Source organism: Salmo salar, chromosome ssa22 (genome assembly GCF_905237065.1).
Source record: "Salmo salar chromosome ssa22, Ssal_v3.1, whole genome shotgun sequence".
NCBI classification, from domain to species: Eukaryota; Metazoa; Chordata; class Actinopteri; order Salmoniformes; family Salmonidae; genus Salmo; species Salmo salar.
Genome location: NC_059463.1, coordinates 56,163,093 through 56,190,454, shown reverse-complemented (window position 1 = coordinate 56,190,454; position 27,362 = coordinate 56,163,093). Strand labels below are relative to the sequence as shown.

The following is a 27,362-nucleotide window of genomic DNA, read 5'->3' as shown; positions in this document are numbered from 1 at the left end:
TGCCATTTTTCTTGTAAAAAAGCGATAATATTCCGACCGGGAATGTCCATTTAGCTAAACTGAGGAAAGTAAACAAAGCTTTCGGTCGACGCGGGCACGAGCCTGAGTCTCACAGTACTGTAACCAGCCACTACCCAAAAGCGCTACTTTTTTTCAGTCAGAGCCTGCAAAGCCACGATTCCGATTTTTGCCGCCTTCTGAGACCCTATGGCAGCCGTAGGAAGTGTCACGGGACAGCTAAGATCCTCACTCTTCAATAAACAGAGACAAGAAGAACGACACCTTGTCAGACAGGCCACTTCCTGCCTGAAACCTTGTCAGGTTTTTGCCTGCCAAATGAGTTCTGTTATACTCACAGACACCATTCAAACAGTTTTAGAAACTTTAGGGTGTTTTCTATCCATATGTAATAAGTATATGCATATTCTAGTTACTGGGTAGGAGTGGTAACCAGATTAAATTGGGTACGTTTTTTATCCAGCCGTGCCAATACTGCCCCCTAGCCCTAACAGGTTATGAAGCACCACCATTACATCCTGGTCCAAAAGCCTCTTGGGGATCCAGATGATCCTGGCTTTAACTTCTTGCGTAGTTTTCAAATATGAAGTCGTCATTCTCCGTCCTGTCATTCAGAATTTAAATTACACAAATCCTTCGTGGTTTACCTGACTCCCCTGTAGCGTGTGGAGTACTGTACAATTGCCAGCAAAAGTGGCAGACCAGGTGTCCTCCAAGTTTTTGCAAGATGCTTCAGACTTTTTTCATGAATCATTTCTTTATATGGAGTTTCACCTCCGGTAAAGGTTGAGAGCATTTGAATTTCTCTTAGGAGGTGACATTCACACGGTATGTATAACTTGGATCACAGCTACTCCCTCCTGTACTCATCTGGGTGATAATGCTGTGTGATGTAGACCTCACTATGTGCTGATTGATATCTGACCCTGTTACTCTGTAGTCATCTGGGTGATAACGTGGTCTTCCTGTCTGGGTTGGCGCCCCCCCTTGGGTTGTGCCATGGCGGAGATCTTTGTGGGCTATACTCGGCCTTGTCTCAGGATGGTAAGTTGGTGGTTGGAGATATCCCTCCAGTGGTGTGGGGGCTGTGCTTTGGCAAAGTGGGTGGGGTTATATCCTGCCTGTTTGGCCCTGTCTGGGGGTTTCATCGGATGGTGCCACAGTGTCTCCTGACCCCTCCTGTCTCAGCCTCCAGTATTTAAGCTGCAGTAGTTTGTGTGTCAGGGGTGGCTAGGGTCAGTCTGTTACATCTGGAGTATTTCTCGTCTTATCCGGTGTCCTGTGTGAATTTAAATATGCTCTCTCTAATTCTCTCTTTCTCTCTTTCTTTCTTTCTCTCTCTCGGAGGACCTGAGCCCTAGGACCATGCCTCAGGACTACCTGGCATGATGACTCCTTGCTGTCCCCAGTCCACCTGGCCGTGCTGCTGCTCCAGTTTCAACTGTTCTGCCTGCGGCTATGGAACCCTGACCTGTTCACCGGACGTGCTACCTGTCCCAGACCTGCTGTCCCAGACCTGCTGGAACCCTTGACCTGTTCTCCGGACGTGCTACCTGTCCCAGACCTGCTGTTTTCAACTCTCTAGAGACAGCAGGAGCGGTAGAGATACTCTCAAAGATCGGCTATGAAAAAGCAAACTGACACTTACTCTTGAGTTGCTGACTTGTTGCACCCTCGACAACTACTATGATTATTATTATTTGACCATGCTGGTCATTTATGAACATTTGAACATCTTAGCCATGTGCTGTTATAATCTCCACCCGGCACAGCCAGAAGAGGACTGGCCACCCCTCATAGCCTGGTTCCTCTCTAGGTTTCTTCTCTAGGTTTTGGCCTTTCTAGGGAGTTTTTCCTAGCCACCTAGCTTCTACACCTGCATTGCTTGTGTTTGGGGTTTTAGGCTGGGTTTCTGTACAGCACTTTGAGATATCAGCTGATGTAAGAAGGGCTATATAAATACATTTGATTTGATTTGATAATGCTGTGTGATGTAGACCTCACTATGTACTGATTGAACTCTGACCCTGTTACTCTGTAGTCATCTGGTTGATAATGCTGTGTGATGTAGACTTCTCTAAGTGCTGACTTAACTCTGACCCTGTTTCTCTGTCTGAACTCCTCGATGTCGCCATGAGGTGAAGAACATTCCAGTGACATCTTCAGGATGTAGCGTTATTGTGATTTCTATATCCTCCTGCAGAAATCCCTAGTGAGGAGTAACTTCCTATTTCAGGTGGCACACTTCCTAGTGAGGAGTAACTTCCTCTTTCAGTGGACAAATTATCTAGTGAGGAGTTCCTCTTTCAGGGGACACACTTCCTAGTGAGTAGTAACTTCCTCTTTCAGGGGGCACACTTCCTAGTGAGGAGTAACTTCCTCTTTCAGGGGACACATTTCCTAGTGAAGAGTAACTTCCTCTTTCAGGGGACAAATGATCTAGTGAGGAGCAACTTCCTCTTTCAGGGGACAAATGATCTAGTGAGGAATAACTTCGTCTTTCAGGGGATAAATTGCTAGTGAGGAGTAACTTCCTCTTTCAGGGGACAAATTCGCTAGAGAGGAGTAACTTCCTCTTTCAGGGCAGAAATGATCTAGTGAGTAGTAACTTCTTCTTTCAGGGGACACATTTTCTAGTGAGTAGTAACTTCCTCTTCCAGTGAACAAATTCCCTAGTGAGTAGTAACTTCCAGTTCCAGGGGACACATTCCTTAGAGAGTAGTAACTTCTGCTTACACAGGACAAATTATCTAGTGAGTAGTAACTTCCCCATTCAGGGAACAAAATCTCTAGTGAGTGGTAACTTCCTCTTTCAGTGGACAAATTCCCTAGTGAGTAGTAACTTCAGCTTTCTGGCAACAGAAAAGGTAACAGAAGGGATCTTTCAGGGCAGTAATTTCCATATAAATGAATGCCATAGTCTCCCCTAGTTGGATCAAAATCAATTCTGATGTTGTCATTGTTTTCAATATTCATGTTGTTCGCTAGCCACTGGAGCAGCATCAGTTCATGGTGTGGCCAAACTCTGTCTTTGAGATCATTTATTGAGGTAATGGTTACAGTATATTGGCATTTATAGTGCATAATGAGGCCAGAGACAGAAACAGGATGAAACAACCCAGGAAACCCTTTCCACTTATGGCCAACCTAAGTCAGAGCAATGATTGTGTCAATGTTTGTACCTTCAGAATTGTTTTAATTTTTTTTATCTGTACTGATATCTGTAATTTATTTCTAGTGGTTGGCAATACATTAAAAGTGTTCAGGAAATTAGTTAAACCACTAGATTTGAAAACGTTAGGTCTAAAAATGTCAGAAGATTTCTGACAACTTTGAATTTGGAGTGAACTGTCACTTTAATCTGACCTATGTCACAATATGTACCATAAGGTCTTCCAAAATAATATTTGGAAAGTTGTTAATTGATCGATACTAGTCCACCTGGCCGTGCTGCTCCTCCAGTTTCAACTGTTCTGCCTGCGGCTATGGAACCCTGACCTGTTCACCAGATGTGCTTGTTGCACCCTCGACAACTACTATGATTATTATTATTTGACCATGCTGGTCATTTATGAACATTTTAACATCTTGACCATGTTCTGTTATAATATCCACCCGGCACAGCCAGAAGAGGACTGGCCACCCCTCATAGCCTGGTTCCTCTCTAGGTTTCTTCCTAGGTTTTTGGCCTTTCTAGGGAGTTTTTTCCTAGGGAGTTTTTCCTAGCCACCGTGCTTCTTTCACATGCATTGCTTGTTGTTTGGGGTTTTAGGCTGGGTTTCTGTACAGCACTTTGAGATATCAGCTGATGTACGAAGGGCTATATAAATACATTTGATTTGATTTGATTTAGTATGATGCATTATGTCCTCATATCAAAATAAAAAAAAATTGTTACCAAACAAAATCTCACCTTCCTCACCTTCCAGCCTACCACCAGAATCAAATCTATACTGTGTTTGTCTCTCTCCTCTGTCTAAAATATGCCTCTGGTAGCCTACATGAACATAACCAGTAAACAGGGCAGACACAAGACAAGGGCCAGCAAAACTGAGTTTTAAAAAGGCTGATCTACAACATTACTGGGTGACTCATGTTTCAAAAGAAAGGGCAGAGAATGTTATCGGCAGGGTATGTCAGCGTTGAAGCCTACAGCACATACCAGGTGCGGACACACCCCCTGGCCTGCGTACCTTTGAAGTTCAGATGGGCTGGAATGGAGGAACACAGGTTTGTGTCATCAAGGATGTGAGGCCCATTGTTAACCTTAGTAACGACCATGAAGGGTAAAGAAAGCTTCATAAAGTTGGAAAACCCATTCACTTACACATGCTTTTCTTGAAATGAAGTTGTTATATTTTTAGGTTTAAAACGTATTCATGAAATCCTGTGTGTGTGTTCGTGTATGTGTACAGTATATTTGACAGTTCACAAAGGGTTCCATCCTTCATAATACATTACAATAATATGAAAACTGACTGGCTATGGACATTAGTCAAAAATCAGTGTGACCGGCTAGCATTATCTCACCCTTGCACTCAGACCATCTTCTAAGTGCTCAAGACGGCACAATATTACTTGATTTTCACAGCTTTTTTTTGTGTTTTCACTTCAATTTCCTCAATAGTTTATTGAGGACAGATTAAAAAATAAATAAATGTACACTCTGCACAGATTACCAATTCAAATCAATCAATAAAAAGGACAAGCAGGGTGCAGAAATTATAAACAAAAATGGACGGAGGCAATTTGTAACTTTCGTCGTATGGAGTGGACCAAACTGTAGCCGGTATATTGAACATCTTCTTTTATTCGAAGGAAAATAAAACACTTAAACAAAACAAACAACGAAAACAGTCCTGTAAGGTGCACAGACTAAAGAGGAATCAACCACCCACAAACACAAGAGAAAATTAACCCACTTAAATATGGTCTCCAATTAGAGGCAACGACAACCAGCTGCCTCTAATTGAAAGTCGTTCCAAAATCCCAACATAGAAATAGAAAAACCAGATAAACACATAGAAATAGAAAATATAGAACATACACCAAAAACCCCGAAACACACAAAACAAACACCCCCTGCCACGCCCTGACCAAACTACAATAACAAACAACCCCTTTTACTGGTCAGGACGTGACACAATTACACAATTAGATAACAATGAAAATATCAATGCCATATGTAATCAATATGAAACAGGATACAGAGTCCCATACATAATAATCCATCAATAATAAGCAGAGGAAGGGCATGTAAGAACCCGTCTAAACACAATGGACAAAAGCACAGACCGGTAAAAAGTTGTGTGCTTCAAATTGCTGATGTATGTACCTCCCAGGGTGGAGTGCGTGCCTTTTCACCCCCATATTTCTCCAGCATGAATCGGGCCTGGACCCCAGGAGACATGTGCATACTAGACCTGTAAACATAGACGTCATACTCAGGTATATCTTTCCAATCTGAGCGGCTTTCCTCAGAGAACTTCACAGCCCATTGCCATTGGTAGGTATTATATTCATTGGTGTTGTTTTTTTCTGAAGAGTAGAACCCAACCCAGGAGTTTTTAAACTTCTCCTTCCAGTCAGTGAAGGACTTCCTAACATACAGGCGAGCACAGGCCTTTCCGTCCTTTACGAAGAGCTGCAGACTAGCGTTAGGCTTATAGCCACTTATATCAACAGGAATCTCTCTGTTGGCATCATGAAACTCAGGACTCCTATGTATTTCCTCCCCAGATGTGTTGTAACTCCCGCATAATACAAAAAACCACATTGATTTGTGTGGATAAAGCCTGGCCTGGAGACCAGGGTTGAGGGGTACTGAGGTGTCATAGCACCCAGAGGTACCGTCTATGACTGAGGAAAAGTCTAGCATGTCCGCACTGTCATTGTTCTTATGAAGCGCCCAAATCACACCCTTGTCCAAAAGCCTCCTGGGGATACCACTGAAGATGATCCTTGCATCTCCTCTATTTGTGGTTTTCACCTCAAGCTTTATCGATTTATTTTCATCCTCCTGCATGCGATGCTGGCTTTCCATGGTAAACAATACTTGCTGAATAAATGAGACCTTGGGACGTGTCAAGTACAATGCAATTGCCAAAAGAAGTGCCAGCCCTGGTGTGTGTCCCCAGATGTTCTCCACACTGTTGTCGTTGATCTCTACATTGTGTATACGTTGAATTACATCTCGTGTAATGGTTGGGAGAACTTGGATTTGTGTTAAGAGGCTGAAACTGACAGGGTATGTATTGTCTGGATCATAGGCACTTCCTCTGTTTTCATTTGGTGGGTAATGCTGTGTGATGTAGACCTCATCTACTATGAACTGATTGGATCCTTCCTCCCTAACTCTGATAATGACTCTGTCCCTGTTTCTCTCAGGTATCCATGAGTTGTAGAAGCTTTGAGTGACATAATCAGGAAGTGCCGTGGCGCCATTGTAGTTGTAATTTCTATCAATGTTCCCTAATGAGTAGTAACTTCCACTTTCAGAGGGCAGACAAGGTAATGGGCGGGGTCTGTCAGCGTTTCCATAGAAATGAAAGCCACAGTCTCCCCTAGTTGGGTTGAAATTGAGTCTCATGTTGCCGTTGTTGTCAGTGTGAATGTTGTTGGCTAGCCAGTGGAGCAGCATCAGGCCGTGTCGAGGAGAAGTGTGGCCAAACTCTATGCCCCTGAGGTCATTTATTGAAATAAGTGTTTGTTTGATAGTGGATACTGAAGCCAGAGACATAAACAGGATGAAACAACCCAGGAAGGCCTTTCCACCCATCATCAACCTAAGACAAAGAGAAAGACAAACATTTGCATCTCTAGTAAAAATATATATTTTTAAAGACAACTGGACACATTCATTCAGAAATAGATTCACATTTCTAATGGTTGGCAATAAGTTCAACGTTTTCAGCATCCAAAAAAGGAAATAGTGCCGTGAACAGCAATGAGAGGGGTTCACAGGATGACAGAAAAGACAAAAGATCAGTTGGATAACAAAGCAAGCACTCTATCATGTAGGAATTATCTTCCTTTACATGCAATCAGTGAAAGCATCACCATGTTTATCTCTCAATACCACAAGGATGATGCAAGTGAAGTGTAGTCTAGTGCTGTAGGTTGGTTCTCTTTGAATGCAGTAGGTAATCATTGTTAAAGTCATTACTTAATGGTTTGAGTTCATACATAAATATAAATATGCATAAATATATACATTTAGCTTCTCAACAATATATATATATATTCACTGACTGCACAAGAGGCAGGCCTTCCGGTTTCTCATTTTCCTGAATAAAAATCATTATGTTCAGACCACATAATAGGGCAACAATGTGTGATTATGTGATAATAAAGATATTCTAATCATAATATTTCACACTGTCTGCATAATTTAAATCTAACATTCATTTGCATGAGACAAAGTCCACTAAAAGTTCTAGAGCTGCACAATGGAGAGCATCTTGACTGGCTGCATCATCGCTTGGTATGGGAAACGCACCGCTCTTGACCACAAAGCGCTACAGACGGTGGTGAGGACAGCCCAGTACATCACCAGGGTCGAGCTCCCTGCCATCCAGGACCACTATATCAGGCGGTGTCAGAGGAAAGCCTGAAAAATTGCCAAAGACTCCAGCCAACCAAGTCATAGACCCTACGCTCTTCTCAATTTACATCAATAACATAGCTCAGGAAGGAAGTTCTCTCATCCATTTACATGCAGATGATACAGTCTTATACTCAGCTGGCCCGTACCCGGATTTTGTGTTAAATGCTCTACAACAAAGCTTGCTTAGTGTCCAAAAAAGCTTTCTCTACCCTGAACCTTGTTCGGAACACTTCCAAAACAAAGGTAATGTGGTTTGGTAAGAAGAATGCCCCTCTCCCCACCGGTGTGATTACTACCTCTGAGGGTTTATAGCTGGGTTTCCCTTTGTAATCCATAATAGTTTGCAAGCCCTGCCACATCCGATGAGCATCAGAGCCGGTGTAGTAGGATTTAATCTTTGTCCTGTATTGATGCTTTGCCTGTTTGATGGTTCGTCTGAGTGCATAGCGAGATTTCTTATAAGCGTCCGGATTAGTGTCCCTCTCCTTGAAAGCGGCAGCTCTAACCTTTAGCTCGGTGTGGATGTTGCCTGTAATCCATGGTTTCTGGTTGGGACATGAACGTACTCACTCTGGGGACGATGTCATCGATGCACTTATTGATGAAGCCGATGAAGCATCCGCGTCATCTGACCACTTCCATTTTGAGCGAGTCACTGGTACTTCCTGCTTTAGATTTTGTTTGTAAGCAGGAATCAGAAGGATGGAATTATGGTCAGATTTGCCAAATGGAGGGCAAGTGAGCTTTGTATGCATCTCTGTGTGTGGAGTAAAGGTGGTCTAGGGTTTTTTTTCCCTCTGGTTGCACATGTGACATGCTGGTAGAAATGAGGTAAAACAGATTTATGTTTGCCTGCATTATATTCCCCGGCTACTACGACATCACACCTGGCCAGACCCACCTGCTCACACCCTCATCTCCAGTGCCGTATCACTCTCCGCCACCTTGCCTCAAACTTCACCATTTTGTTTCTCTCCGTCGCCCACGCACTTTCAGCATTTAGATAATAAGCATCTGACCATTGCATTGTACATTTAGCTTTTCAACAATAACTTGTTTGAAGGAATCTTTTGTGTTATGTGACGTTGTGGTGAAAATCCACCTATCTCAGGAAAGATGGTTGGTGAACACTGCCCCTACACACACTACACATGTAGGTTAAAATAGTCATACAGTCAATCACAGATGGACTCATAGCCCATACACTTAATCTCACAGTAAAATGCTGAAAGATTGGTCCATGCATTTGTTTAATCTAGACTCTGTTATTAAAAGCCTACAACTTGTCCAAAACACTGCAGCTGGGATTTTAACCAACACTAGAATCCCTCCAGTTGTATCTGCACTAGGATGGTTGCCTGCGAACTATCAGTCTGATTTTTAAGATCTTACACTTAACTTTTAAAGTACTGCATGACCTTGCCCCCTCTTATCTGATAGACATGCTTGTTCCATCGAACCCAGTAAGGGTGCTCCACTCCCAAGGAGCTGGTCTGTCTGCCAGTGTCGGTCGGTGACGTTAATGATGATGGAGGACACTCTGTTTTTCATGAGAATGGCCTTAATTATATTACAGCATATTGGACGACTGTCATTCATATTCCATTCACCCAGTTTAATGTAACATTGATAGGTTTAGGCTACTACAGTCTTGGCTAAAAGTTTTGAGAATGACACAAATATTAATTTTCACAACGTTTGCTGCTTCAGTGTCTTTAGATATTTTTGTCAGATGTTACTATGGAATACTGAAGTATAATTACAAGCATTTCATAAGTGTCAAAGTTTTTTATTGACAATTACATAAAGTTGATTCAAAGACTCAATATTTCCAGTGTTGACCCTTCTTTTGCAAGACCTCTGCAATCCGCCCTAGCATGCTGTCAATTAACTTCTGGGCCACATCCTGACTGATGGCAGGCCATTCTTGCATAATCAATGCTTGGAGTTTGTCAGAATTTGTGGGTTTTTGTTTGTCCACCCGCCTCTTGAGGATTGACCACAAGTTCTCAATGGAATTGATGTCTGGGGAGTTTCCTGGCCATGGACCCAAAATGTCGATGTTTTGTTCCCCGAGCCACTTAGTTATCACTTTTTCCTTATGACAAGGTGCTCCATCATGCTGGAAAAGGCATTGTTTGTCACCAAGCTGTTCCTGGATGGTTGGAAGAAGTTGCTCTCGGAGGATGTGTTGGTACCATTCTTTATTCATGGCTGTGTTCATAGGCAAAATTGTGAGTGAGCCCACTCCCTTGGCTGAGAAGCAAACCCACACATGAATGGTGTAACAACTGTCTTCAAAAATGGACCAAGGCGCAGCGGGAATGTGGATACTCATAGTTTTTAATAAACACAAGTAAAGCATCCACAGGGAAAACAATAAACAACACACCTGCCTTCAATTGGGAGTACAATCACCCACACAACATTTAACACACACAAACCCCCTGCCACATCCTGACCAAAACTAACACAATTACGCCCTCTGCTGGTCAGGACGTGACAGTACCCCCCCCCCCCCCCTCAAGGTGCAGACCCCGGAATGCACCTAAAAGAAAAAACAAACCCCCAAACAACAAAAAATATCCCCCTAAACAATAAGGGAGGGAAGGGAGGGTGGCTGCCGTCAACGACGGCACTGTGCTACACCCTCCCTCCCCAACCCACCTATCCTGGAGGTGGCTCAGGTGCAGGACGTGGACCTCGCTCCACCTTCGGCGTCGCCCACTTCGGTGGCGCCGATAGCTGCGCCGGGCAGACGGGCCACTCGGGCTGACCCTGGCAGACGGACCACTCTGGCTGGGCCGGAAGACGGACCACTCTGGCTGGGCCGGAGGACAGGCGGGCCACTCGGGCTGGGCCGGAGGACAGGAGGGCCACTCTGGGAGCTCCGGGCAGTCGGGCCACTCTGGCAGACCCGGGCAGTCGGGCCACTCTGGCAGACCCGGGCAGTCGGGCCACTCTGGCAGACCCGGGCAGTCGGGCCACTCTGGCAGCTCCGGGCAGTCGGGCCACTCTGGCAGACCCGGGCAGTCGGGCCACTCTGGCAGACCCGGGCAGTCGGGCCACTCTGGCAGACCCGGGCAGTCGGGCCACTCTGGCTGACCTGGGCAGTCGGGCCACTCTGGCAGCTCCGGGCAGTCGGGCCACTCTGGCAGCTCCGGGCAGTCGGGCCACTCTGGCAGCTCCGGGCAGTCGGGCCACTCTGGCAGCTCCGGGCAGTCGGGCCACTCTGGCAGCTCCGGGCAGTCGGACCAATCTGGCAGCTCCGGGCAGTCGGGCCACTCTGGCAGCTCCTGACTAGCGGGAGGCTCTGGCAGCTCCTGACTAACGGGCGCCTCTGGCAGCTCCTGACTGGCGGGCAGCTCTGGCAGCTCCTGACTGGCGGGCAGCTCTGGCGACTCATGACTGGCGGGCAGCTCTGGCGACTCATGACTGGCGGGCAGCTCTGGCGACTCTTGACTGGCGGGCAGCTCTGGTGACTTTTGACTGGCGGGCAGCTCTGGTGACTCTTGACTGGCGGGCAGCTCTGGCGACTCTTGACTGGCGGGCAGCTCTGGCGACTCTTGACTGGCAGGCAGCTCTGGCGACTCTTGACTGGCGAGGCTGGGCTGACGCACTAGACGCCTGATGCGTGGGGCTGATACTGGACGTGCCAGCCTGGAGACACGAACCTCCATGCTAGTGCGTATAGCTGGCCTGGGGCTCCCTTCTCGCCCCGTCAAACAGCCCTTGTGCCCCCCCCCAAAAAAATATTGGGGCTGCCTTTCGGGTTCCCTTAGCTCCCTTAACTTGTCCTCCCAGGTCCATCCTTCCTCCTCGTTCGTCCGCTGCTTGGTCCTTTGGTGGTGGGTAGTTCTGTCACAGTTGTCGTACTGGAGAGAAGACCAAGGCGCAGCGGGAATGTGGATACTCATAGTTTTTAATAAACACAAGTAAAGTATCCACAGGGAAAACAATAAACGGTACTCACGAAGACAGGAACAGTTTTGCAGGCACACAACACACAGTGCAAAAACAACTACCCACAACCCCAAAGAAAAACACACACTACAATATAGGACTCCCAATCAAAGGCAACTCAACTCACCTGCCTTCAATTGGGAGTCCAATCACCCACACAACATTTAACACATACAAACCCCCTGCCACATCCTGACCAAAACTAACACAATTACGCCCTCTGCTGGTCAGGACGTGACAAATGGTCTCAGGATGCTTTACTGTTGGCATGACACAAGACTGATGGTAGCGCTCACCTTGTCTTCTCCGGACAAGCTTTTTTCTGGATGCCCCAAACAATCGGAAAGGGGATTCATCAGAGAAAATGACTTTACCCCAGTCCTCAGCAGTCCAATCCCTGTACCTTTTGCAGAATATCTGTCTGTCCCTGATGTTTTTCCTGGAGAGAAGTGGCTTCTTTTGCTACCCTTCTTGACACCAGGCCATCCTCCAAAGGTCTTTGCCTCACTGTGCATGCAGATGCACTCACACCTGCCTTGTGCCATTCCTGAGCAAGCTCTGTACTGATGGTGCCCCGATCTCGCAGCTGAATCAACTTTAGGAGATGGTCCTGGCGCTTGCTGTACTTTTTTGGGCACCCTGAAGCCTTCTTCACAACAATTGAACCGCTCTCCTTGAAGTTCTTGATGATCCGATAAGTGGTTGATTTAGGTGCAATCTTACTGGCAGCAATATCCTTGCCTGTGAAGCCCTTTCTGTGCAAAGCAATGATGACGGCACTTGTTTCCTTGCAGGTAACCATGGTTGACAGAGGAAGAAAAATGATTCCAAGCACCACCCTCCTGTTGAAGCCTCCAGTCTGTCATTCAAACTCAGTCAGCATGACAGAGTGATCTCCAGCCTTGTCCTCGTCAACACTCACACCTGTGTTAACGAGAGAATCACTGACATGATGTCAGCTGGTCCTTTTGTGACAGGGCTGAAATGTTTTTGGGGGATTCAGTTCATTTGCATGGCAACGAGGGACTTTGCAATGAATTGCAATTCATCTGATCACTCTTCATAACATTCTGGAGTATATGCAAATTGCCATCATACAAACTGAGGCAGCAGACTGTGAAAATTTATATTTGTGTAATTTTCAAAACTTTTGGCCACAACTGTACATGATACTCACATTTTCCCTTTACCCATCATGAGGTTGCTACAACCTAGCCTATGAATGAAAGTTTACAATATAGGTGCAAACCGGTTGAGAGAAATATTTGAATTGACAGACAGTGACACATGGACAGACAGTGACACATTCAATGCTGCCTTGCTCACTCTTGCCTGCATCTAGCCAATCTACGGTGTAATAATTAGTCCAACAGTTGCAAACGAGAGTTTCAATTGGACAAATTCAGGTATGTTTTTCCCCGTTTTGTTCCGTTTGCTTCTGTTTAAGCAACATGTTCAACAGAATCGGCAGAATGAATACACCCCTGATCACGCGCAAACACAGGTCACTTTCATCGCTGTATTCCTTCTCACATCTATGTGCTCTCCTTCTCTCACCTTTTCTCTTCCTTTGTGGACATCAATGCACAACACATCAGATGTATGTGACCAGGCGACCAAGCCAAGCCAAACCATATCATAACCACTACACACAGCCTATATCGTTGTCACCATATTAGCTAAAGTAACGTCATAATCAACATTGCTAAGAGAAACCATAGGTAGCAGTTTAGCACTTACACCGGTGGGCCACAATGGCAATAAATTAGTAAAACCAAAAGCTTAATTTGACTTGGAAGAGTTCCAGTGTTGTGTTGGATAGGCATAGCCTGCTAGCTAACATGGCACCCCTCTGTTTGAGCGGGGTGTTTGAGTAGGATAAACTAGCTAGCTGCATTTTCTAGCTAAGTAAGTGAAACTAAAAGTGAAAAAAACTACAAAATCTCCCTCTCTCTCTTGATACTCCTTCATTTTTGAAGAAATTAATTTGTTCAAAACTGTTCAACAATTGTTTTTCTCTCTCTTTGAGTCAACTTCTCACCACATTTTATGCACTGCAGTGCTAGCTAGCTGTAGCATAAAGTACTAGATTCATTCTCTGATCCTTTGATTACAGTGGCTTGCGAAAGTTTTCACCCCCTTGGCATTTTTCCTATTTTGTTGCCTTACAACCTGGAATTAAAATTGCTTTTTTAGGGTGTATAGCCTACCACTTTGAAGATGCAACATATATCTTTTCTTTAAATTGAGCATGCATAACTATTCACCCCCCTAAAGTCAATACTTTGTAGAGCCACCTTTTGCAGCAATTACAGCTGCAAGTCTCTTGGGGTATGTCTCTATAAGCTTGGCACATTTAGCAACTGGGATTTTTGCCCAAGCCTGAAACTGCTCCAGCTCCTTCAAGTTGGATGGGTTCCGCTGGTGTACAGCAATCTTTAAGTCATACCACAGATTCTCAATTGGATTGAGGTCTGGGCTTTGACTAGGCCATTCCAAGAAATCTCAATGTTTCCCCTTAAACCACTCGAGCGTTGCTTTAGCAGTATGCTTAGGGTCATTGTCCTGCTGGAAGGTGAACCTCTGTCCCAGTCTCAAATCTCTGGAAGACGGAAGCGGTTTCCCTCAAGAATTTCCCTGTATTTAGCACCATCCATCATTCCTTCAATTCTGGCCAGTTTCCCAGGCCCTGCCGATGCAAAACATCCCCACAGCATGATGCTGCCACCACCATACTTAACTGTGGGGATGGTGTTCTCAGGGTGATGAGAGGTGTTGGGTTTTCGCCAGACATAACGTTTTCCTTGATGGCCAAAAAGCTACATTTTAGTCTCATCCTACCAGAGTACCTTCTTCCATATGTTTGGGGAGTCTCCAACATGCCTTTTGGCGAACACCAAACGTTTGCCTATTTTTTTCTTTGAGCAATGGTTTTTATCTGGCCACTCTTCTGTAAAGCCCAGCTCTGTGGAGTGTAGGGCTTAAAGTGGTCCTATGGACAGATACTCCAATCTCCACTGTGGAGCTTTGCAGCTCCTACAGGGTTATCTTTGGTCTCTTTGTTGCCTCTCTGATTAATGCCCTCCTCCTTGGTCCATGAGGTTTGTGGGCAGCACTCTCTTGGCAGGTTTGTTGTGGTGCCATATTCTTTCCATTTTTTAATAATGGATTTAATGGTGATCTGTGGGATGTTCAAAGTTTCAGATATTTTTTTATAACCCAACCCTGATCTGTACTTTTGCACAACTTTGTCCCTGGCGTGTTTGGAGAGCACCTTGGTCTTCATGGTGCCGCTTGCTTGGTGATGCCCCTTGCTTGGTGATGCCCCTTGCTTAGTGGTGTTGCATACTCTGGGGGCCTTTCAGAACAGGTGTATATATACTGAGATCATGTGACAGATCATGTGACACTTAGATTGCACACAGGTGGACTTTATTTAACTAATTATTTGACTTCTGAAGGTAATTGGTTGCACCAGATCTTATTTTTAGTTACCCCACAAAAAAATCTCACCTTCTTGTGCAGGCTACCAACAGATTGTAGTCTTGACTGTGTTTGTCTCGCTCCTCTGTCAACAGAACCAAAGATTGGAACAGGCTAAAATATGCTTCTGGTAGCCTACATACAGGTAAATAGTGCAGATAGAAGCCAGCAAAACTGAGTTTTAAAAAGGCTGATCTACAACGCCACTGGGTGACTCATGTTTCATCAGAAATGAAACTTATCCCTAATGAGTGCCCATTTTCAGAGGGCAGACAGCGTTTGCACAGAAATGAAAGCTATGCTTCTTGTAAACACATACCAGGCACTGGTGGAAAAAGTACCCAATTGTCATACTTGAGTAAAAGTAAAGATACCTTAATGGAAAATAACTTAAGTAAAAGTGAAAGTCACCCAGTAAAATACTACTTGAGTAAAAGTATAAAAGTATTTGGTTTCATGTGTACTTAAGTATCAAAAGTAAAAGCATACATCATTTGACATACTTTATATTAAGCAAACCAGACGGCATCATTTTCTTGTTTTTCTTCAGTTGTGGAAAAAGTACCCAATTGTCATGCTTAAGTATATTTAAAGCCAAATATTTTTAGACTTTTACTCAAATAGGATTTTGATGGGTGACTTTCACTTTTAAAGTAAAAGTAAAGATACTTTAATTAATAGAAAATGACTCAATTAAAAGTGAAAGTCACCCAGTAAAATACTACTTGAGAAAAGTCTAAAAGTATTTGTTTTTAAATATACTTAAGTATCAAACGTAAACGTAATTGATAAAACGTACTGAAGTATCAAAAGCAAAAGTATAAACCATTTAAAATTCCTTATATTAAGCAAACCAGACGGCCCAATTTTCTTGTTTTTTTAAATTGACAAATAGCCAGGGGCACACTCCAACACTTAGACATAATTTACAAACAAAGCATTTGTGTTTAGTGAATCTGTCAGATCAGGTAGTAGGGATGACCATGGATGTTCCCTTGATAAGCACGTGAATTGGACCGTTTTCCTGTCTTGCTAAGAATTCAACATGTAACAAGTACTTTTGGGTGTCAGGGAAAATGTATGGAGTAAAAAGTATATTATTTTCTTTAGGAATGTAGTGAAGTAAAAGTAAAAGTTGTCAAAATATAAATAGTAAAGCAAAGTACAGATACCAAAGCAACGACTTAAGTATTTTACTTAAGTACTTTACACCACTGTTCTTTTTTAAATTTACAGATAGCCAGGGGCACAATTCAACACTCAGACATCATTTACAAAGAAAGCATTTGTGTTTAATGAGTCTGCCAGATCAGAGGCAGTAGGGATGACAAGGGATGTTCTCTTGATAAGTTTGTGAATTGGACCATTTTCCTGTCCTGCTAAGCATTCAACATGTAACTAGTACTTTTGGGTGTCAGGAAAATGTATGGAGTAAAAAGTACATTATTTCCTTTAGGAATGTAATGAAGTAAAAGTACAAGTTGACCAAAATATAAATAGTAAAGTAATGTACAGATACCCAAAACAACAAATTATGTAGTACTTTAAAGTATTTTTACACCAATACCAGGTGCGGCCATACCCCCTGGTCTGCGCATCTTTGAAGTTCAGATGGGTTAAATGGAATAGCAACTGCAATCTGAACACTGACTGTAGGCCTGTAACCTCTCACATGTAACCTAATATAATATTAACTGTAGGTCTATAACCTCTCATATGTAACCTAATATAATACTAACTGTAGGCCTGTAACCTCTAACCTGTAGAGTAATATAAAATTAACTGTAGTTCTATAACCTCTCATATATAACCTAATATAATATGAATTGTAGGTCTATAACCTCTCATATGTAACCTAATATAATATTAACTGTAGGCCTGTAACCTGTAACCTGTAGAGTAATATAATATTAACTGTAGTTCTATAACCTCTCACATGTAGAGTAATATAAAATTAACTGTAGTTATACACTGTAAAAAATATACACATTTTTTCTGTGTTTATGAATAAATGGTAGAATACTGTGAAATTACAGGGATAAACTTATATTTAACTTTCGTCCTGTAGAATAATAGGAAATGTCAGAAATAGCAAAATTCATTCAACTTCCTGTATTTTTACAGACATGCATCCCTTTTTCACAGCAATAAGCTCTAGAAATACAGCAATATACATTATAAAGGAAACACAAAATGTAACATTATTTTATGGATATTTACTTTCGTTTTACATTCTAAATGCAGGTAATTATAGTAAAAAAAAAACTATTTCTGATGTTTATAAACAGTATAAAACTATGCAAGAGAATGTAAAAAGAATGCTGTCGTCTGTGATTGTACTGCTATTGATCACTACATTACACATATTAATGCCCTCAAGCACTTTCATGTCTGTCAGCCACAATGCAAATAGTCCGGGTAGCCATTTGATTACATGTTCAGGAGTCTTATGGCTCGGGGGTAAAAACTGTTGAGAAGCCTTTTGGTCCTAAGCTTGGCGCTCCGGTACCGCTTGCCATGCGGTAGCAGAGAGAACAGTCTATGACTGGGGTGGCTGGGGTCTTTGACCATTTTTAGGGCATTCCTGTAAAACCGCCTGGTGTAGAAGTCCTGGATGGCAGGCAGCTTAGCCCCGGTGATGTACTGGGCCGTATGCACTACCCTCTGTAGTGCCTTGCGGTCGGAGGCCAAACATTTGCCGTACCAGGCAGTGATGCAACCAGTCAGGATGCTCTCGATGTTGCAGCCGTAGAACCTTTTTAGGATCTGAGGACCCATGCCAAATCTTGAGGGGGAATTGGTTTTGTCGTGCACTCTTCATGACTGTCTTGGTGTGTTTGGACCATTCTAGTTTGTTGGTGATGTGGACACCAAGGAACTTGAAGCTCTCAACCTGCATCATGTACTTTGCTAAAGTTAAGAACATCTTTACATACTCAGAGCATAACCACAGGATCAGGCAGTTTAGCTTCCAAGGATCTGATGTGAATTCCACACCCTCAGAAGTTGGTGAAAAGGGAATTAAACTAGGTGGCCAGGCAACAGAAAACTAGCCTCATTTGAGGCTCCTCCCTGTGATAATAGGCAAAAAGATTACTGATAAAGAAGATTGGATATGGCAACTAACAATCCTACTTAAAGAGCTTGTGGAATTAATCTGTGCCCCTCCCTTTCTGTGGCTCGTTACTTTCCTCAATGTTCTGATTCCTGAGTATCTACAGACAAGAAAATACCTTTTTCCTTCTCACAAACTGAAACCAAAGCACCACTATCTGATCCACTATCCTGCTTTGATACTAAAGTTTGGCCAACTTATAAGGCTGTGGACAATGAGGTTTGAAAGTAAACATTAATATTTCAAAAGATGTGTCCGGAGAGTGCAACATTTAAAAAACGTGTGTCAAACGCTTGCCAATAATCACCAACTTCTGCAAACCGATCTGAACTCAAGTTCCTTTTTTGCAAGTAAAAGATTCATCCCCTTTCAATGCTGAGTTATACAATGATGCTTTACACAATGCAGTTGAGGCAAGCTTGCTTAGGGGACCGGATATTGTGGTGTCCACTGAGATACATTTCAAGGGCACCTTTTACAGAAAGGGCCTCTTTCTATGCCTTTGTAATGGTGTGTCATCAGAATTCGAACAGATAGAGCTTATGTTATGTTAATAAAGGAGAACAAGAATGTCTACTTTCTTGTTACACGTCATAGTTCATTTTATTCACCAGAATTTGTTTTTTTGGGGGGGGGGTTGTATCATTTGATTTGCACAACATGCCTACCACTTTGAAGATGCAAAATATTTTTTTATTGTGAAACAAACATGAAAACTTGAACATTCACCCCAGCCCCCCCCCCCCACACCTTTTGCAGCAATTACATCTGCAAGTCTCTTGGGGTATGTCTCTATAAATTTGGCACATCCAGCCACTGGGATTTTTGCCCATTCTTCAAGGCAAAACTACTCCAGCTCATTCAAGTTGGATTGGTTCAGGTGATGTACAGCAATTTTAAGTCATAACACAGATTTTCAATTGGATTGAGGTCTGAGCTTTTACTAGAACATTCCAAGACATCGGAAAGTTAATATGCAAAGCTGCCAAGCACACCATGCATCGTTGTTTGTGGAAAGACATTTTCTGCGTTTTCACTTTACGAAATCAGCAGTTTTCCTTAAATGTATTATTTTGGAAACACATAAGTTTTACTTCAGTACACTGAATGGTGTAAAATAATTAGGTTTATTTTTAATACACTTACACACTTACATATATTCCCAATTTAAATGTATAGCTTGTTTTAAGTGTAAGGCTATTTGTAATCCTGTATTAAAAGTATTGTGACCGGTCCTGCATAACAATAAAGCAGGAGAAGTGGAAAAGGAATGAGACAAAAAGAGCCAAGGGCAATTTAAAGTGTTTTAAATTAAATAAACAAGGCGTTTAATTTCCAAATAAACAAGTCGACTTATCTCTCTGACCATTTAAGGGAAATAAAATAAACAGTAAACCAATATGCACTCTAAGGAACAAAAAGGAGAAGCTATACTGATGAAGAATAAGATAGGAGTCCGAATCCTGTCAGGTTGTTGTGTGAGGTCCCAAGCTTCGAACGTCATTAGGCACGGGGTGTTGTAACTTTGACAACAAGCTTCTGGTTTACTGCATTGAATTGGTAGCTCTTTGAAAACTGAACTGGGTATCAGAGCTTGTTTTTTAAATGATTTAAATACTATTTTAACACTATATAGTGTTCTAATGTACAACGTAAGTGGTTCCGAAATAATACAAGTATTCAGCTTTTTTCGCTTGGGTAACAATGTGTCAGACCTGTGTGTGTGAGGGAGATAGAATGGGAGTTTGAGGGAGAGGGATGGAGAAGAAACAAAAGAGGGAGATGAAGTGGGTGAGGTTGCAGGAGGTAATGAGAGAGATCGGTAAAAAGAGGAAGAGTTTGAATAGAAGACAAGGGGTGAAATGTTTCGATGCCCTGGTGATGATGTTTGTGGCATATTATTGCTTTAACATAAATTACCCCTCTGACCTGGCAGCAACACTGGAGTTCAAGCAGAGGTATGAATTCATCCCTTATTACCCACTACAATATAATTTGTGACTGACTATATAGTTCTTCCAGGATTTATTTGTAGCACTTGGGAAAGTGGCGTGTAACGTTATATTGCGCACCTATTGCAATAGACATCACTTTCTTTGCACACGTTATAACTAACTCGTCTGGTGTTGTAATCTAGGATGCTTTACTGTTAACTACATTTATCAATTTCAGAACAGAACCACACCAGTTCTTTGTTGGCCAATAGAAATGTAGCATTTCAGGATACACTTTTTATGCACCCAAAATACTTTCTGCTGAAAAAACATTGTGAAACATTATCGTTCCACTGTTACTTTAACTGTATCATAGACATTTTCTAATATTACATTACAAACATCCTACATGTAGCCCTTTTAAATTAGATAAATCGATTTTGCAGGTACATTTTTGTTAGTCAGCAAATCAAATTTTTGTATCTGAAGGGGTAGAGGACCACTGCTTGTGATTAAGAATGGCGGACACACTAGTATAGAATTACATTATTTATGTTATTTCATCCAACGCAGGTGCCTATTCAAAATCAATCCAGATGAGGGGTCCAAAGTGGAGAAGAATTCAAGAAAGCAGCATGCAATCAATCCAAAAGTTTTTTCTCTGATCTCACAGATTGCAAACTATGAATGGAGGGAGTAGCCTTGCACACGCACACAAACAGGCACTTAAATCCACCGACTGCAGCAGTCAAGAAACAGGCAGATGATTAAAAAAAACACTTGACCAAAATGTTAGAACTGAATGTTTTTACATTAGTATGTTGTAAGTTGCTTTTAAGTGAATGTTTGACACAGTATATGTAAAGTTTGAGTTCAATAAATGATTTTGCACTTGGATCGACATACCTTGTCCTACACACATCTCCCATCCACCCCCCATATAGTTCTGGTTTAGGACAACAGAATAATAACTTCACCTGAATTTTATAACCAAAATGTCAAAATACTGTTATTTTTTGTTTAAAAAAAATGCTTTAATTGAACTTCCTATCCATAACTATCAAGTGGTTAGTTCCAAAATAGTTTATACACTGACATTACCTGATACCCCTCTTTTTAAATCCCTGTCTAATGTCTGTTATTTTTTTATTTTTTTTGCTGAAGAATTCTTTATTTTCACAACCAATGCCAGCAAAAAAAAGAGTTAAAGTACATTACTGCAATTCTATGACATTATTTGATTGAAAGTATATAACAGTTTTTATACAGATTATTTATTTACATTTTTAGTCTGTAGTTTTACAGTCTATTTCAGGCACCTGTGCTGCCAGACTTTTACCATAAATTAACAGGATTTTTTTGTGTATAACCTCTCACATATAACCTAATATAATTTTAACTGTAGATCTATAACCTCTCACGTTTTTAAATCTAATTTTACTGCTTGCGTCAGTTACTTGATGTGGAATAGAGTTCCATGTAGTCATGGCTCTATGTAGTACTCAGGGGCGGAAATCCCGGGGGGGACGGGGGACACACGACCCCCCCATCCTGGGAAAAATATGATTTGTCCCCCCAATATATCACTGAAACATAACTATGTAATTTAAATAATATTAATAATATGCAATGAAAGCAATTGTGCTGATTATAGACACTTAATAGCGCGTTTTTAAGTTTCAAAAGATTGCGACCCCCCCACCCTTTGCCTCACAATGGTTTGATCCACTGCCAGTTCCTTATTTGGCAAGGAAACAGAGGGGTGGTATCCACTGTCTGAAAGGCACTCAATGAACGTAACTGATGTGAGGTTAATCCAGTCAATCGCGCACACACACTAGCTGAATATGCAGAGCTAGCGGGCAAATATTAACTATTAAGCTAGCTAGTACCTATTCCATTTATGTGGCCTCGTCAAAGATGGAATCTTTGCTATCGTCAATTTATTCCAAGATCAGCATGCAGATGATGTAAGTTAGTGCTTCAAAGTCCCTGTGATAAGGTTAGCGATAAACTGAAGTCCAAACTGAACAGAACTACACTCTCTTCTACCATTGTCTTAAATATATTTAATGGTCTCGTTGCAAAAGCTAAATTGTCGCAAGGGAACTTTTATTTATTTATTTTATTTCACCTTTATTTAACCCAGGTAGCAAAGATTATAGCAAACACCACTGAAACGGAATTGGTGCTCGCTAGCTTTGCAAATTTAGCTATTGTTGGAAGCCAGCCAATATGAAACAAACTATTAAAATTACAAAAGGTTGCAGCATATGTTGTGTAAATGGTGAACTCATACAGCTGTCAACTCTTGTCATTTTAATCCGTTTCACATTTGCTAGCTACCTTTTAGATCGAAGCCCAAATAGAATGATAAAAGATATGATAGAAGCCCATCTCCTACTGTAAATAACCTACACACTGTGTGTGTGTGTAGCCAGCCAGCCAGCCAGCCAGGTAGAAAATGGCAGAAAAATTAAAGACGGACATCAGAGTATTTTTCAGTACACCAAAACGCAAAGTAAGAACCCTAGTAGCCTAATATCTCAAAGACTAGTTGATAAAATGTTCATAAGAAAGAAATGAAATTCTAATGGAAATGTTTCACAATGATGTCATTAGGCAGAGCAGGCAACAGATGGCACACAGACAGCAGAGTTGGGGACAGATATGCAGGGACAGACTGGCAGAGACAGGGAGTCTTAGGTAAGTTTGTTGAGTCTTTGTTTGGCAACATTATGAAAGGTTCTCAATTTTTTGGACTTGTAAAATAGGAACATAATTGGAAAATGCCATGGATACCCCCACTCTCAACTTAAACTGGTGACTGAACTAAGATTTGTTAAAGGCAATGGTTTTGCTGTTGTGATTAGTTGTGTAGTTTTGGGTACCGGTAGTTAGGAGTACGGCAAACACCTTATTTCTTTGGTTCCTCAATATACATTTACCATATTACAATGTAGGATATGTGTTACAGCACTACTTTTGGTGTCCCCCTCAGGAATTGCTCTTGAGAAAATTTCATGTAATTGTCCCCTCCAAAGTTGATATCAGATTTTCGCCCCTGGTAGTACTGTGTGCCTCCCATAGTCTGTTCTGGGCATGGGGACTGTGAAGAGACCTCTCGTGGCGTGTGTTGTGGGGTATGCATGGGTGTCCGAGCTGTGTGCCAGTAGTTTAGACAGACACCTCGGAGCATTCAACATGTCAATACCTCTCATAAAAAAAGTAGCGGAGGCACGGGAACCTGTCGAGTCAGCTGGGGTGCTGAAACCTGACAGACTGGTTGAGGCAAGGGAGCCTGGCAATCCGGCTGAGGCAGGGAAGACTGGCGATCTGGTTGAGGCATGAGAGCTTGTAGCAGTTCCAGGACCCGAGGTCATTACTCTGACTCAAAAATGTTAATAAAAAAAAAAAAAACACTCCCTGATGCTTCCCTCAGGTTATTCTGTAACGAGTGCGCTGAGAGTCAAGAAGCAAGTTCAGGGAGTGAGTGTTTTAATAAATAAAATGAACACAAAACACAAACGCACCGACATGAAAACAGAGTCAATAACACCTGAGGAAAGAACCAAGGGGAGTGACAGATATAGGGAAGATAATCAAGGAGGTGATGGAGTCCTGGGGCACAGAGTCGATGGTGACCTAGAGGCCAGAGAGGGAGTATACGTGACATATGGGCAGTGTGTGTCACGGCTGAATAGGCTGCATTTCATACCATAACCAACTGCGTTAAATCTAAAACCAGCTTCTGGTCTTAAATATCCCCATCCTTCGCTCTCTCTCTCCCGCTACTCTCTCCTCTTCCATCCTATCATCTCTTCCCTCTGCCCATCAGCGCTGTCTGAAATTAGCACTTTGGATCATGTTTTTAAGGACACACCTCAAATATTTCCACCCCGCCCATCTGAGAGCAAGCGAGCTGATAGAAGACAGGTAAATTGCCGAACCTGGCGTTAGGGCTGGAAAATGTCAGTGTGCCAGTTTTTACATGACGAAATTGCAAAGTATCACGCGTTTGAAAATAGATCCCCAAGAGTGAGGTAGATTCCCACAGCAGTATCTGCTAGGCTGCATTCCATGTGGTTGAAACCAGAATTAAAATTGGTAAGCGAGAGCGGTTTGTGGAGCTTGTAATGAGGATGCTTAAAGCCACACTTCTTCATGTTAAGCATTTCAGCCACACTCTTGAGGAATGGAGGAAGCAGTGTGATGGCATGTTGAAGTTGGTAAGCCAGCGGGGCTTGTAGAGCTTGTCATGATGATACTTACAGCCACAATCCTTATTTTTGTGAATACTTGATAAGTTAAGTTAATAATGATAAGTTCCTTTCCTGAGGATGGCTCACCTCTCACAGTTCTGGGTGACTTTAACCTCCCCACGTCTACCTTTGACTCATTCCTCTCTGCCTCCTTCTTTCCACTCCTCTCCTCTTTTGACCTCACCCTCTCACCTTCCCCCCCTACTCACAAGGCAGGCAATACGCTTGACCTCATCTTTACTAGATGCTGTTCTTCCACTAATCTCATTGCAACTCCCCTCCAAATCTCCGACCACTACCTTGTATCCTTTTCCCTCTTGCTCTCATCCAACAATCTCACTCTGCCCCTACGCGGATGGTATTGCGCCGTCCCAACCTTCGCTCTCTCTCTCCCGCTACTCTCTCCTCTTCCATCTTATCATCTCTTCCCTCTGCTCAAACCTTCTCCAACCTATCTCCTGATTCTGCCTCCTCAACCCTCCTCTCCTCCCTTTCTGCATCCTTTGATTTTCTCTGTCCCCTATCCTCCAGGCCGGCTCGGTCCTCCCCTCCTGCTCCGTGGCTCGACGACTCACTACGAGCTCACAGAACAGGGCTCCGGGCAGCCGAGCGGAAATGGAGGAAAACTCGCCTCCCTGCGGAACTGGCATCCTTTCACTCCCTCCTCTCTACATTCTCCTCTTCTGTCTCTGCTGCTAAAGCCACTTTCTACCACTCTAAATTCCAAGCATCTGCCTCTAACCCTAGGAAGCTCTTTGCTACCTTCTCCTCCCTCCTGAATCCTCCTCCCCCCCCCCCCTCCTCCCTCTCTGCGGATGACTTCGTCAACTATTTTGAAAAGAAGGTTGACGATATCCGATCCTCGTTTGCTAAGTCAAACGACACCGCTGGTCCTGCTCACACTGCCCTACCCTGTGCTTTGACCTCTTTCTCCCCTCTCTCTCCAGATGAAATCTCGCGTCTTGTGACGGCCGGCCGCCCAACAACCTGCCCACTTGACCCTATCCCCACGTCTCTTCTCCAGACCATTTCCGGAGACCTTCTCCCCTTCCTCACCTCGCTCATCAACTCATCCTTGACCGCTGGCTACGTCCCTTCCGTTTTCAAGAGAGCGAGAGTTGCACCCCTTCTGAAAAAACCTACACTCGATCCCTCCGATGTCAACAACTACAGACCAGTATCCCTTCTTTCATTTCTCTCCAAAACTCTTGAACGTGCCGTCCTTGGCCAGCTCTCCTGCTATCTCTCTCAGAATGACCTTCTTGATCCTAATCAGTCAGGTTTCAAGACTGGGCATTCAACTGAGACTGCTCTTCTCTGTGTCACGGAGGCTCTCTGCACTGCTAAAGCTAACTCTCTCTCCTCTGCTCTCATCCTTCTAGACCTATCTGCTGCCTTTGATACTGTGAACCATCAGATCCTCCTCTCCACCCTCTCCGAGTTGGGCATCTCCGGCGTGGCCCACGCTTGGATTGCGTCCTACCTGACAGGTCGCTCCTACCAGGTGGCGTGGCGAGAATCTGTCTCCGCACCATGCGCTCTCACCACTGGTGTCCCCCAGGGCTCTGTTCTAGGCCCTCTCCTATTCTCGCTATACACCAAGTCACTTGGCTCTGTCATATCCTCACATGGTCTCTCCTATCATTGCTATGCAGACGACACACAATTAATCTTCTCCTTTCCCCCTTCTGATAACCAGGCGGCGAATCGCATCTCTGCATGTCTGTCAGACATATCAGTGTGGATGACGGATCACCAGCTCAAGCTGAACCTCGGCAAGACGGAGCTGCTCTTCCTCCCGGGGAAGGACTGCCCGTTCCATGATCTCGCCATCACGGTTGACAACTCCCTTGTGTCCTCCTCCCAGAGTGCTAAGAACCTTGGCGTGATCCTGGACAACACCCTGTCGTTCTCCACTAACATCAAGGCGGTGACCCGATCCTGTAGGTTCATGCTCTACAACATTCGCAGAGTACGACCCTGCCTCACACAGGAAGCGGCGCAGGTCCTAATCCAGGCACTTGTCATCTCCCGTCTGGATTACTGCAACTCGCTGTTGGCTGGGCTCCCCTGCCTGTGCCATTAAACCCCTACAACTCATCCAGAACGCCGCAGCCCGTCTGGTGTTCAACCTTCCCAAGTTCTCTCACGTCATCCCGCTCCTCCGCTCTCTCCACTGGCTTCCAGTTGAAGCTCGCATCCGCTACAAGACCATGGTGATTGCCTACGGAGCTGTGAAGGGAACGGCACCTCCATACCTTCAGGCTCTGATCAGGCCCTACACCCAAACAAGGGCACTGCGTTCATCCACCTCTGGCCTGCTGGCCCCCTACCTCTGAGGAAGCACAGTTCCCGCTCAGCCCAGTCAAAACTGTTCGCTGCTCAGGCACCCCAATGGTGGAACAAGCTCCCTCACGACGCCAGGACAGCGGAGTCAATCACCACCTTCCGGAGACACCTGAAACCCCACCTCTTTAAGGAATACCTAGGATAGGATAAAGTAATCCTTCTAACCCCCCCCCCCTAAAAGATTTAGATGCACTATTGTAAAGTGGTTGTTCCACTGGATATCATAAGGTGAATACACCAATTTGTAAGTCGCTCTGGATAAGAGCGTCTGCTAAATGACTTAAATGTAATGTAAATGTAATACCTTCAAAGACTGGGCCACAAACAAAAACGTTAGCAATGGAGCAAATTGAACTTGATATATGTAAAATCAATCAAATGTATTTATAAAGCCCTTCTTACATCAACTGATGTCACAAAGTGCTGTACAGAAACCCAGCCTAAATCCCCAAACAGCAAACAATGCAGGTGTAGAGGCACAGTGGCTAGGAAAAACTCCTTAGAAAGGCCAGAACCTAGGAAGAAACCTAGAGAGGAACCAGGCTATGAGGGGTGGGCCAGTCCTTTTCTGGCTGTGCCGGGTGGAGATTATAACAGAACATGACCAAGATGTTCAAATGTTCATAGATGAC

General features: G+C 43.5%; 1 protein-coding gene and 1 long non-coding RNA gene across 2 annotated transcripts; one reads left to right on the top strand and one right to left on the bottom strand.

The window, feature by feature from the left end:
• Nucleotides 1-4,405: 4,405 nt before the first annotated feature.
• LOC106583755 (uncharacterized) lies at nucleotides 4,406-15,288 on the bottom strand. Its single transcript, XM_014168314.2, has 2 exons — nucleotides 15,101-15,288; nucleotides 4,406-6,803 (listed from the first exon to the last, which is right to left on the bottom strand). The coding sequence occupies exon 2, from the start codon at nucleotides 6,797-6,799 to the stop codon at nucleotides 5,333-5,335; it is 1,467 nt and encodes a 488-aa protein (XP_014023789.2). The 5' UTR covers nucleotides 6,800-6,803; nucleotides 15,101-15,288; the 3' UTR covers nucleotides 4,406-5,332.
• Nucleotides 15,289-19,683: 4,395 nt separating this feature from the next.
• Nucleotides 19,684-21,020, top strand: LOC123729708 (uncharacterized). Its single transcript, XR_006761407.1, has 2 exons — nucleotides 19,684-20,143; nucleotides 20,693-21,020. It is a non-coding gene; the product is annotated as an uncharacterized lncRNA (long non-coding RNA).
• Nucleotides 21,021-27,362: the final 6,342 nt, after the last annotated feature.

What these genes read in the sequence shown, in the direction of transcription:
- LOC106583755 (XM_014168314.2), bottom strand. Translation starts at nt 6,799, where the DNA reads ATGATGGGTGGAAAGGCCTTCCTGGGTTGTTTCATCCTGTTTATGTCT.